The sequence below is a fragment of the Acinonyx jubatus genome, chromosome C1, assembly GCF_027475565.1.
Source record: "Acinonyx jubatus isolate Ajub_Pintada_27869175 chromosome C1, VMU_Ajub_asm_v1.0, whole genome shotgun sequence".
NCBI lineage: Eukaryota > Metazoa > Chordata > Mammalia > Carnivora > Felidae > Acinonyx > Acinonyx jubatus.
The window spans coordinates 206,510,742-206,523,770 of record NC_069381.1 but is presented as its reverse complement, the minus strand read 5'-3'; the positions used below and the strand labels follow the sequence as shown (position 1 = coordinate 206,523,770).

The following is a 13,029-nucleotide window of genomic DNA, read 5'->3' as shown; positions in this document are numbered from 1 at the left end:
GATCTGTTACATGGTAATAGGTGACTTATACACCATAATTCTGATACGCTTCACCCAAGAAATACTGACTTGTCTCTTCTCCATTTCTCTCACTGCCTTCCTCATTTAGGCTTTCATTTCTTGCTCGGACCACTGCTGTCATTCAACCTCCATGCTCACTGCTGCTGCTGCTGACTGTGTTCTTTACAGTCAGAAGGCAAGTTGTCATAACTGATGCATTCTTATCAACTAGCATAATGCCTGGTCCCCCAACAGGTGCTCAGTCCTTCTTTGTGGTGCCGACAGATTCGTAAAGCACGGCTCTGATCACGTCCCTGGGCACACAGGACTCTACCGCCATTCACACCACATTCCAGGTCCATTTTCCACTTGGCCTATTTAATTCTAGGACCTCTGGGATCAGGCCACAGCCTTGCTTCCCACTCTTCTTCCCAGTCTTCTCTTAATGCTCCCTTCGAAAGTGAGGGCTGATGGACCACGCCCTTGCTGCCCGGTCTACGGGACACTGACTCCTGCCTGGAAGGCCTGCCTCCATCTCTGCAAACTCCACACGTCCTGGAAGGTCCAAGTCTTCTGGGAGCGTCTGGTAGCCGTGGTTAAGGAAGAGTTTCCCCCTTTCTCCTGCCTCTACCAGTTGGCCTGAGCCTCTCGGAGCTGAGCACTCCCACCTGAGCACCTGACACGATGGTTACCTGTTCCTTGTGGCATCTAGCAGGCATCTCCTGTACCTGAGATTGCGAGCTTGTTGAGGGAGAGTTCATCTTTTACCTCTCTGTATTCCCTGTGGTACCTAACACAGTCCATGAAACACAGCAAGACCTTAATAAATGCGTATTGAATGAATAAATGGATGGTTTTTCGTCACTAGTAAAACACCAGTAACAGTAATAAGCCAAACTCACAACAAAGATGGCAAAAATAAATACAGTGCTTTTCATATATTGGTCTGTAAAAGAATCTTCTGGAAAGCCTGCTCAAAATACACATTCCTAGGCTTTGTCCCCAGAGAGACTGGTTCAGTAGGTCAGGAGTGGAACCCTAAGTTTGTGATTTGGGGGAAGGTTTGTGGGCAATATTTTGATATACAGTGGTATATACCTGCTTTATAGGTATGGATTCCAAGGCAAACTCCTTCCTTCATGCACCTATGAAATTTTTTTTTTAAGTTTCCTGACTTTAATGCCAAAGCACTGTGTGCAGTGAACCTATAAAAAGAACAGCTTTAACAATACATACATAGTCTGGCACCTCATTAGCTTAGGTTGCTGGGAATATGGCATCACACCGCATTCTTTGTAATGACAATCTACACATATTTTTTTTTATCTACATATCCTTTTTATAACCTATTTAAAGTTTAATATGTGACAAATAGTCCTTTTTCAGATCATCTCACCATGTGATGCATGCTTTAAAAAAAGAGAAGGGCGCCAAATTCCTACCTCGGTCCCAGAGGCTGGCTCTTAACGCTCTCTCCAGTTGTTCCTCTTCACTCAGTCCTGCTGTGTATGCGTCATAGTCCCTGGGTACTTCTTCAGAGTAACCTGGCATGCCGTGGGGGTAATAATCCTGATATCTGGAGTAGCCTACAGTCACAAGGAAAAGGTTACAGAACATTGCCATGTACTGTTCTTTTCACTCTCTCTTTCATTAAGCAAAGACAGTAAAATGACCTATGTCATCAATTTGAGTACAGTGATACTTGCCAAAATAAAACCAGACGACAAATGGAGAATGCCCCCGTGGGGGTGGGCAGTCGTAGGTCTTATCACTGTTGTACCCACGGTGCCCAGCATGAAACTGGAGTGGATTCTTACAGTTCAGAGCTACACAATCCTTGGGGAATGTTCTGTGAAGTGCTCACGAAAGTCAAGGGAATGGCTGACATGATAGCTGATAGAGCCTTTCTGTCTGTGGCTCCATACAATGAGAGGCAGACTACCATTTAAGGCAGAAACCACAGGATTTCTGTGCTGGGTATGATACTTTGGACACTAATAACTACAGTGAGATATACAAGGCAGTGTCTCTGTAATTATAATTGTATGTCAAAGAACATGGCTTCTATCAATGGTCCTTTCAAGAAATTGGTTGCTGGGTAAAACGAGAGAAGAAACAACCTGCTCATTAAATGATGCTTTAAGTATCAGACTTACAAAGCCCATTACTAAAGGTCAATTACAGAGCAAAGTTCACTTCTGCAAGGGGTTTCCATCAATCTTAAGTTAATTTGAGTTTATTCCTCACATTTCCTTTAACTGCCCACTTTTATGTAATTTGTTTGAAAGAGAATTTTTTCCCTCTAAAGATTACCAATCTAATTCTGGTGTAATAAGAGAGAAGTTAATAATAGTCTGTTTATCCCTTCTTTCCTTCTATTATCATAACCTTTGGAGGGGAGTTTTTAAATGTTTAATTAATGTGCTTTTGGTTGTTGATGAAAATTCCTACCCTGTATCCTTAAGTCCTGTGTCATATGTCTCCGTATCATCCAACATAGTACATGCCTGAGTTTAAACTTCTTATTGTTTTAGTAAGAGTACGGGGGGAAAAAACCTGACAATCAAGCTAAAAAAGAGGAACGTTGTGGGGCAGAATCTGGTTAATTAAGATTTCATATTCAGAATATTTGATAATTGGTCCTGAGGCTATTTGAAAATTTACTTTTGTGTTGGTTATAAATAAAATGCAAGATTAAAAGGGAAACAGTTTAAGTATCTCCCATGGGAATTTTCAGGCACTCAAAAAGTATTTTCATAGAAACAGTGAAATGATAATAAAACACGCTGATCTAGTTTCAGCTGATAATCTAATGTAATGATACACATTTATACAAATATTTGTCATGCAAAGTATATGTGTCTATTCATTATGTTTTCATAGCAGCTTTAAGGGGATATAATTGGCATATGATATAATTCACCAATTTAAAGTATACACCTCAATGGCTTTTAGTGTATTCATGGAGTTGTGCCATCACCACAACCAATATTAGAACATTTTCATCACCCTAAAAAAGAAACCTGTACCCGTTAACTATCGTCCTCTGTCCCTCCCAGCCCTAAGTAACCACTAATCTACTTTCTGTCTTTATAGCTATGACTATTCTGGACAATTATATAAATGGAATCATGTAATATGTGGTGATCTGTGTCTGGCTTATTTCATTTAGCATAATGCTTTCAAGGTGCATCCACGTTGTAGCATGAATCCGCACTTCATTCCTTTTTGTGGCCAAATAATATTCCATGTGTGATTATATCACATTCATCAATTGATAGACATTTGGTTTATTTCCACCTTTTGACTCTTGTGAATAACATTCATGGGCAAGTCTTTAAATGGACACATGTTGTCATTTTTTTTTTTTAACATTTAGTTGTGAGAGACAGAGAGAGAGAGAGAGAGAGAGAGAGAGAGAGAGAGAGAGCATGAGCGGGGGAGGGGCAGAGAATGAGAAGGTGACACAGAATCTGAAGCAGGCTGCAGGCTCTGAGCAAGCCATCAGCACAGAGCCTGCTGTGGGGCTCAAACCCACAAGCTGTGAGATCACAAGCTGAGCTGAAGTCGGATGTTCAACCGACTGAGCCACCCAGGCGCCCCGACATGTTATTTCTCTTGGGTATATACCCAAGAGTGAGATTCCTGGGTCATACGGAACTTCTATGTTTAACCATGTGGAAATGCCAGAATGTTCTCCAAAGAAGCTGTGCCATCTTAAATTTACAAAAAGCAATGTTTATGGGCTCAGATTTTTCCAATCTTCACCAATGCTTCTATCTATCTTTGTAATCATAGCCATCCTACTAGGTGTAAGTGGTATCTCATTATGGTTCTGATGATTAATTACACCGAACATCTTTTCATGTGTTTATTGGTCATTTGTATATCTTCTTTGGAAAGCAGTCTATTCAGAGTCCTTGTCTACTCTTACTGATTATTACAATACTCTTCTACCTTGGTACTGTTTTACTACATGTCCTGGAAAGTCACACACAAAATGAATGATTTAAGTAAACATTAAATAAAAATGTTCAGGATTTTGGGAATTAATTCTGACAAGCTTTGCTTCTAAAGTAGTAAAAAATTAGTGGAAATTTACTAAATACCTCCAATGGCCCAACTTCCACATTGTCTCTCATGTTTCCCATGTCAGAATACTAACATTATGGTATTTAAAAAATTTTTTTTAAGGTTTTATTTATTTTTGAGACAGGCAGAGACAGAGCATGAATGGGGGAGGGTCAGAGAGAGGGAGACACAGAATCCGAAACAGGCTCCAGGCTCTCAGCTGTCAGCACAGAGCCCGACGCGGGGCTCGAACTCACGGACTGCGAGATCGTGACCTGAGCCGAAGTCGGACGCTTAACCGACTGAGCCACCCAGGCGCCCCTAACATTATGGTATTTAAAACAGAAAAGGATACGAGCAAAGTGCCCGAATCCTCACAATAGTGTAGGACTGAAGTGGGATCTGGATTCAAATTTAAATATGGACACCTTCCTCAAACTGGTCTCTACTCAACTTTCCTATGAAAAAAACTGAGCTCCCACTGCTATGTTGGGGAACACCCACTAGCAGGTTTTATATCCTGAGAGTAAAGACTGCAGCAGTGTTACAAATATTGCTTTCCTGAATTCTCACCAAAACAACAGCAACAACAAAACCTTCCACATAAGGGCAAACAGTTAAAATACAGTCAGTATGTCTACTTCACGTAGAACCAAAGACAGGGGCAACTTCCAAAACATAAGGGAATACTTATGGATAAGTCATTAAATACCACGGCATGCTTTAGCAATCCCTGAACAGAGAGACTGCCCAATTCTCTGGGAGTGCCAACTACTTTACTGCAACAGAAAGAAGCATATTGGGCACTTTCCCATATGGCTCATTACCACTTTCAAACCACTGTGGAAAGTTATTCTGTTATAGAAGGTCTAAGCAGCATTTCTACCTATCTACCTTCGAAAATGTTCAGCTAATTCAAAACCCAAAATAACCCCAAAGCACTGAATACCCATTTATACAGATATCAGAATTACTGCATACACCTATAGAGTTTCAATTACCACGTAAATTTGCTACAATTTGAGACAATGTTTTCTTGACATAGAAAAACATTTTTCTTCATGTTATTTCTTAGTTAAAAAACAACCCAGAGTGCCTGAACGAAATAAAGTCTACAACTCTAAACATCTGAATATTATAAAATCTAATTTGGTACTTGTCAGACAAAACATAGGGTGAAAAAGGAAAAGCTTTAGTAAGTTAAGTCAGAAAGACTAGTGTGGTTAAAGGTTCTCTATCATCAGTCATAAATCATCAAGAAGACTAAAACTCCCATCAATATCTATTATAATGAGAACAGGTCTCCTAGGACAAAAAATTTTCTTCAGCTGTTCCACTGGCCCAATCAGATATTTTTAAATCTTCATAATAAACATAGCTGGAAAAACCCAACAATCAAACACTTAAGATAAATAACTTTAAATTATATCCTGCAATGAATACCAGTTTAATATTCTTTTGTAGCTATATACTTTGGCTCTGTAGTAAAAGAAATTCTGGTTATCATTATTCTATTAACTACTCCATCTGTTCCTTATACACATACCAGGATTTCATGGCAAAAGAGATCAAGAAACACCACCAAGATTAGAAAAATTGGTAACAGCTTTTTAAACATTCATGAGGTTCTTTGACCTATAAAGACTCTTCCAGCTAAGGACGGCCATATTAAAAATAAATCATTACTTGTAAGAGATACACATGCTCTCATACAAGTTCCCTAGATGACCATTAGCATGGCCACCTGGCCTTATGTAGCTCTGCTTTTGAAGAAACCCAGTCACTTCAGAGGAAGGAATATAAATATGGTAATCTTACAGGGGATAAGAGAGAAAGGTAAAAGAGGCTTTTATTTTTGCCCTTAATTCTCTGGTCTGTGTGTCTGCTCTGTGCATGCCTCTTCCAAATGAAGGAGGAAAGGAGCAGGTTTCCCTTTTTACTATTTTTTTTTAATAAGTGCCAAAAAAAAAAAAAAAAAAAGAGGAAAGAGAAGACAGTAAGGGGAACTGCCCTATTTCGTTAGGATAAATCAGCAGAATGTCTGGTCCACCTCCTATCCCCGTACGATAGAAAAAGCAGAGGCTAGGAATCGGTGAGTGGCACTTTTGGTCCTGGTTTTATCACTAACTAGCTGTATGACTTTAGTCAAATTACTTAACATTCCTAAACTTCAATTTCCCAGCTGTCACACAAGACCTTAGGACTAGGGAATCTACAATAGTTTAAGACATACATGTCTGTGCACAAGTATATTCTTATTACTATCTTTGTCCAGAGGAACATTCCTGTTACTTTTGGGGATTTAACAAATCAACCAGGAGAAAGGCCTTTTTTCCTCTACCGATGCCTAGTGTTAGGGGCCATGTTCTCTGCCAAGTAGACAGGATAAAGTCAACAGAAGTGAGAAATCACAATGGGAGAGAGGACCAAAATGGGTCTTCCTGTCCAACCCACCTCTTCCGAGTTACACGGGCCAATAAAGCTCTTATAATTAAATCAGTGTAAGCTGGTCTCCATAACCAACAGATGAAAGGAATCAATGCTCTTCCAAATGAGTATATTTATCAGCTTAGTCAGTAACTACTCATTGCACTTATCTTTAGGTGAGTCCACAGACAGAGGGAGGTGAGCTGGCACTCCCCAACACCTGTTCCTCTCCTGCACCAAGACCACAGTTGTAACATTTTAAGCATTCAAATTAGCACAGGCAAAAGCCTCAGGAAGTGAAATCTTTTCTTGGGGCAGCAACAGTATTCACTTCTATGGTTCCCAAGTCTATGTAAACCCAATCATCTAAGCCTATGATTTTTGCTCTTGATTTCATTAAAACCACCTGGGTAGTTAAGAAAAAAAAAAGTCCAATTCCCTGTATCTGTCCTCATTCTGATTTAATTTGTCTTGGATGAATTCAAGGCCTGGATATACTATAAAAACTCCTCAGGTGCTTCATATGTATAGCCAGGATTGATAATCATGATCCAAACCTTTATAACTACATCAAACACAGAGCTTGAATATAACTCCAATAGTATCACTCCACTGATTAAATCCTCCAGTGGCACTCTGACACATTCTGGATAATCTCAAACAGGCTCTTTAGTAAAAGCCTGATAATCCCTTTCTTCCCATTGTTTTGCTTAACTTCTACTTATTAATTCAAGACCCATTCTCCACTTCCTCTGAATAACTCCACCAACTGCAATCTTACTCCTCCTTCTCAGGCTGCACACTGAATGTATCACGCTAATACTGTTGAAATGGATTTCTACCTCTGCTAGAAAGGAGTAACTGGAACTGAACTAGCCCTTCCACCATACTCAAGTAGAAAACTGGAGAAAATATATGAAACAAATAGACATTTTGAAATACAACAGACATTGTATAACAGGCAATACGAGATTTTGAGCCTTGAGAGAAAGGAAATAAGCCTGTAGGTGCTTCCCAGACTATGGTACAGGGAAAGGAGACATGAGCAGGTGCAGCAGGGTCCTCATGATGAGCTGACATTTGCAGGGCAGAGTATAGCAAAGGAGAAAACTAAATGTACAGAAAAACCTTCAGAAATCTGCATGGGTCCTCTGGAGATTTGGCTGAATTATTAAGCCAGGCATGTGTGGGTGAAATACCATGAGACCAAGGAAAGAATGATGAAGATCTACAAGTTGACCAATTCTCAGAGCTCAGGCAGGGCTGGAAGATCTCTGCTTCCCAACCAACCAGAACAGAGAGCCCTTGCTAAACAAAGGCCATTCAGGAGAGACCCCAGAAAAGTGATACATCAGTTGTAGCACAGAATTAGCCATAGAATAAGAGTTATTTTAGACTCACCTTAAAGAACTTAAAAACAAGTGCCAGAGGGATCAAGCTGATCATCAAGAAACTTAACTCTGTGTCAGAACAAAGTTTAGTTTTCTCTGAAATAAGACAACTTCAACACCGCAAAATACACAATGTCTAGTATCCAATCAAAACTTACCAGACAAACAAAAATTGTGACCCACAACCAGGAGAAAAATCAGTGTGTATTGTAGCAGCTATATATATATATATATATATATATATATATATATATATATATATTACATATATATTTATTTATGAGGGGGAGAGAGAGAGAGAGGAGGCACAATTAGGAGCCAGGGACTTTGAACATAAATATTATAGCTATGCTGGGGATTTAAAGAAAAACATGAATATAATGAGAGAAGACATGAAAGACAGAGAAGAGAACGAAATAGGACTTCCAGAGCTGAAAAATACAATATGTGCGTGGAAAAATTCACTAGACAGGATTGACAGCAAACTCGACCTTGTGGAAGAATCTGAACACACAGCAATAGAAACCATCCAAACTGAAGTCCCCACGTACCCAATTACACAGCGTCTCAGATTTTTGTAAGACAAAATGAAGCGATCCAACATTGGTGTGACTGGAAATCAGAAAAGGTGGGGGATGTTCTTTAGTAAAAAAGCTGGAAAAATGGATTACCAAGAGATCTGAACTAGAAGGAAATGTTTAAGAGAATTCTTGAGGCAGAAGGGAAATGATAAAAGATGGAAATTCGTATCTACATAAAAGGAATCTCCTATTTTTGTGAAGTAACTCGCACAAGCCCTGGGTCCATCTCTGAGCGAAGTATGTGATGAACAGACCCAAGGGGGGATTAAAAACAAAAAAAAAGCAGGGGCACCTTAGTGGCTCAGTCAGTTAAGCATCCGACTATTGATTTTGGGTCAGGCCACGATCCCAGGGTTGTAAGATCGTGGCCCATACTGAGCTCTGTGCTGAGCCTTGAACCTGCTCAAGTCTCTCTCTCTCTTTCTCTTTCTCTCTCCCCCCTTCTGCCCCTCCCCCTCTCATGCACTCTCTCCACTCTCTCTCAAAATAAAGAAATAAATATTTTTTTTATTTAAAAATTTAAAAAAAATGCAAAGGCTTTAAAAACTGAACTGCTACATAACCCGCCACACAAATATCAAATTAACCCATGAGAGGTACATGCATGAGAATGGATCAAATAGCACAGTAGAAGATCTGAAAACTGAATTGACATTGGAACCTAATCACCCACAGAAGGAGAGACAGAATTTGTGTTCTAAACCTGAAGAGGGTGACTGCCTGCACAAACAAAAATGTCAATATTTTATAGGCGATGTTCACAGGATCTGGAATCTCACAATAGTCAAAAAAGTCACCGTCAAAATTACTGGAAATCCCAAACTAAAACAAAATGGAAGATAGTGACTAATGCTCAGGATTAAAAGACAATCAACAGATGTCAGCCCCATCAGCAGACTCAGATTGGAATTACCAGACAGACTATAAAGACGATCCAATGACCAATGACCATGCTCCATGAGATAAAGTGAACACTCTTGAAATGAATGGAAAGATAGTTTTCAGCAGAGATAGAAACCACAAAAGAGAACCAAATGGAAAGAGTAGATGTGGTATTGTTAAAAGCCGCTGGGTGGGTTCAATAGCAGAATGGAGAGTACAGAGGAAAGAGACCATGAACTTGAAGATAAATCTCAAAAATTATCCAAGGTGCAGAACACAAAGGGAAGAAGATTGGAGGGGGGGGGAGAAAAGGAGCCTGAAGGGCTTGAGGAACACTATCAAATGTTTAGATTTCATGTCATTAAAGTCTCAGGAAGAGAGGAGAAAGCGACTGGAGAAAAAACATTTGTATAACTAATATCTGAAATCCTCCCAGATTCAGTGAAAGACAAAATACGTGAGGCAAAAACTGACCAAATTAAAGGGAGATCCAGATAGTTCTATAATCATACCTGGGAGATTTTAACCCCCTTCTCTGCACTGACAGAAAACTTAGAGGTTAGCAGGATCAGTAAGATATGGAAAACTGGAGATATGTATGTATGTATGTATATGTGTGTGTGCGTGTGTGTGTAGAGATATATATATATATATATCTCTATATATATATCTCTTCACACACAGACACGTTAATATATATATAATTCTCTGTACCTATATTATTTAAGTCAGGGGTCAAAAAGCTACAAATGTGGTCCAAATACAGCCCACTGTCTATTTTTGTAAGTCAGGTTTCACTCATTTGTTTATGAATTGTCTCTGGCTGCTTTCATGCTACAAGGACAAGTTGTGACAGAGACCATGTGACCATCAAAGCTTTTGGAGTCTAAAACATTAGCTATCTGGCCCCTCACAGAAAAGGTTGCCGACCCCAGTTCTCCAGTGGAATGACTCCAAAAGACACCTAGACATCCACAGCTATGGTTTCTTTAACACCTGTCTGCAGAAACTGGCCCCAGGCACTACAGGGGGGCCTTCCCAGCACGGCACACGAGGGCCTTAGTCTGAAACAGGTCATGTGCTTTAACAGGAAGTGCTTTCTACATATTTGTAAACCATTTAGAAAAAATATATTCTCTTCTTTAAGTCACATGGTATTAACTATTAGAGGAACGCCTACCTTAGCCTCTTAGGGTAGGCATGATTCCTCCTGAATGTGCAGGTGGGGTGGACTGTGGAGAAGAGTAGATCTGAAACTAACTTGTAACACTCAGTGGGCAGTGTGGACTTGTAGACTGAGAATCCAGTACTAGACCCGGATCTAGTATGAACCTGCCCATGCCTGAGAGACCTCATACCAATCATACAATATTCTCAGGCCAGAGTCACCTCCTTCCCCAGCCTTCCTTACCAAGTCACCCAAATATGCTCCCTGGGCTCTGGCTCCATCTAGCTTCCAGGCATGATGGTGGCTCCAGTACATACCTGCGGACGCTACTCTACAACAGCACAAGCCAGTATCACCTTAAGGCAGCTCTGTGGTGGCAAACACTGTCATTTTTAAAAACAAAACGTATTCAATGAAATAAAGTGCTTACCTGAACTATTAAAGTAGTACTGCTGTCCTGGGTAATGAACAGGGGAGGGAAAATTGCCTAAATATGAAGGAAAACAGACATTTTAATTATAGCCATAAGGATTCCCCCACCCCAGCTTTACAGAGGTCTGATTAACAAATAAAAAAACTGCATGTATTTGGGTTGTACGACATTAGTTTTTAAGGTATATAACATGATGATTTAATATACATATACATATGACATGACTGCTACAATCAAGTTAATTAACACCTATCACCTCACAATGGTGTGTTACCATTTTGTGTGTGTGTGTGTGTGTGTGTGTGTGTGTGAACATAAGATCTACTGTCAGTAAATTCCAAGTATACAATACGGTGTTATTAACTATAGGCACCACACTGTACCTTAGAGCCCCATAATTTATTCATCTTCTAACTAGAAGTTTGTACCCTTTGACCAACATCTCCCCATTTCTCTCATGTCCCTAGACCTTGGCAACCACTGTTCTACTATCTGATTCTAGGAGTTCAACTTTTTTAGATTCCACATATAAGTGAAATCATATAGCATTTGTCTTTCTCTCTCTGGCTTATTTCACTTAGCATAATGTCTTCTCGGTTCATCCACGTTGTCCCAAACAACAGGATTTCTTTCTTCTTTATAGCAGACTAATTACATTACACATGCGCGTGCATGCACACACACACACACACACACACACACACACACTCCACATCTTCTTTACCCATTTATCTGATGGACAGTCACCCTACCGTGGCTATTGGGAATGACGCTGTAACGAGCACAGGAATGCGAATATCTCTTTCGAGACACTGATTTCATTTCCTTTGGATATCTACTCACAAGTGGGATTGCTATATCATAAGGTGTTCTATTTTTAATTCTTTGAGGAACCTCCATACTGGCTGTACCAGTTTACATCCTCACCAACAGCACACAAGGGCTTCCTTTTCTCCACATCCTCCACCAATGCGTATTATCTCTTGTCTTTTTGATAATAGCCATCCTCACACTTCCCCATTTCGATCTGCGTCACAAAGTTACAGTAACCAAAAAGGTACTGGCATAAAAACAGCCACCTCGACCAATGGAACAGAACAGCCATAAGGCTTTAACTGATGATCTTGCCAACAATTCGGAGGTTCTTTATAACAAAGCCAAGGTCATTTCAAGTGATTTCTAACCAACTGTTAAAATAAACTCCCTTCTGTCTGGGCCTAGCCCTATTGGGAACAGAATGTGGGAAACCCTCTACAGTTCCTTAGAGGTTCTAGAGGTTCCTGTTGACCTAAGAGGGTCTCTACCTCTAAAATAAGCCTGGGCTTAGAGGCTCCTGTACAAGTGGAGATGGTCTGGTGTCCAGAGAACCTGCTGCCAGACGACTGTTGGGGGAGCCATGGTTCTTACCCTTCTAAAGGGCCTTTCCCCTTCCTTGTCCCTAACAGGGCAATAGGACAGTCAATTCAGCACTACTGAAGGGAGGCGGTGTGGGGAGTAACAGGCAGGCACAACTTCAGTGTGATGCTCCTTTTCCAGAAGTTATCAGGCAGATGCACTTGGCTATTTTCCACAGGGCTCTTGGGTCACCTCAATTCTCAGGTCACCCTAGATCTTTCTCCGGCTTCACCGGAAAAAAGGCAGAGAGATTATAGGCTATTTGTAAATAGCACTGAATGTTTGTTTCAACTTTTAGTATCTAATTTTCTATTGTATTACTTTGAAAACAACATGATGTAAAAAAAACATAGTCGCCCAGAACATAAGCAAAGTTTCAAGAAGGAAAACTAAGAGTTGAAATGGTGTAATTGTGGGGAAAAATCCTCTTTAAAATCAAAACTCTTCCCTAAATTCTGCAAGAAAGCTTTACAAACCACTTCAACTTCAGATACACATAGAAAATGAGACAAAACATGGGGCGCCTGGCTGGCTCAGTGGGCAGGGCATGCGACTCCTGATCTCGGGCATATGAGTTCGAGCCCCAAGTTGGGTGTAGAAGTTACTTAAAAATAAAATCTTTAAAAAAAAAATGAAACAAAACATTAAACTCGCAAGAAACATTCCTTTTCCCTTATCAGT

At 40.1% G+C, this 13,029-nt stretch overlaps 1 protein-coding gene across 10 annotated transcripts in view; it reads right to left on the bottom strand.

Annotated features, from left to right (window-relative positions):
• The window catches only part of RHBDD1 (rhomboid domain containing 1), a 133,042-nt gene that overhangs the window by 52,022 nt on the left and 67,991 nt on the right, over positions 1–13,029 (bottom strand). For all 10 annotated transcript variants that reach the window (XR_008295588.1, XR_008295589.1, XM_027049002.2 and 7 more), the window contains 2 exons: positions 10,951–11,007; positions 1,443–1,586 (listed from right to left, as the gene is read on the bottom strand). Coding sequence is in view for 8 of the 10 variants with exons in the window: in XM_027049002.2 (XP_026904803.1) it covers positions 1,443–1,586; positions 10,951–11,007 (201 nt within the window). In the remaining 2 variants the exon portion in view is untranslated. The remainder of the gene's footprint in view (positions 1–1,442; positions 1,587–10,950; positions 11,008–13,029) is intronic.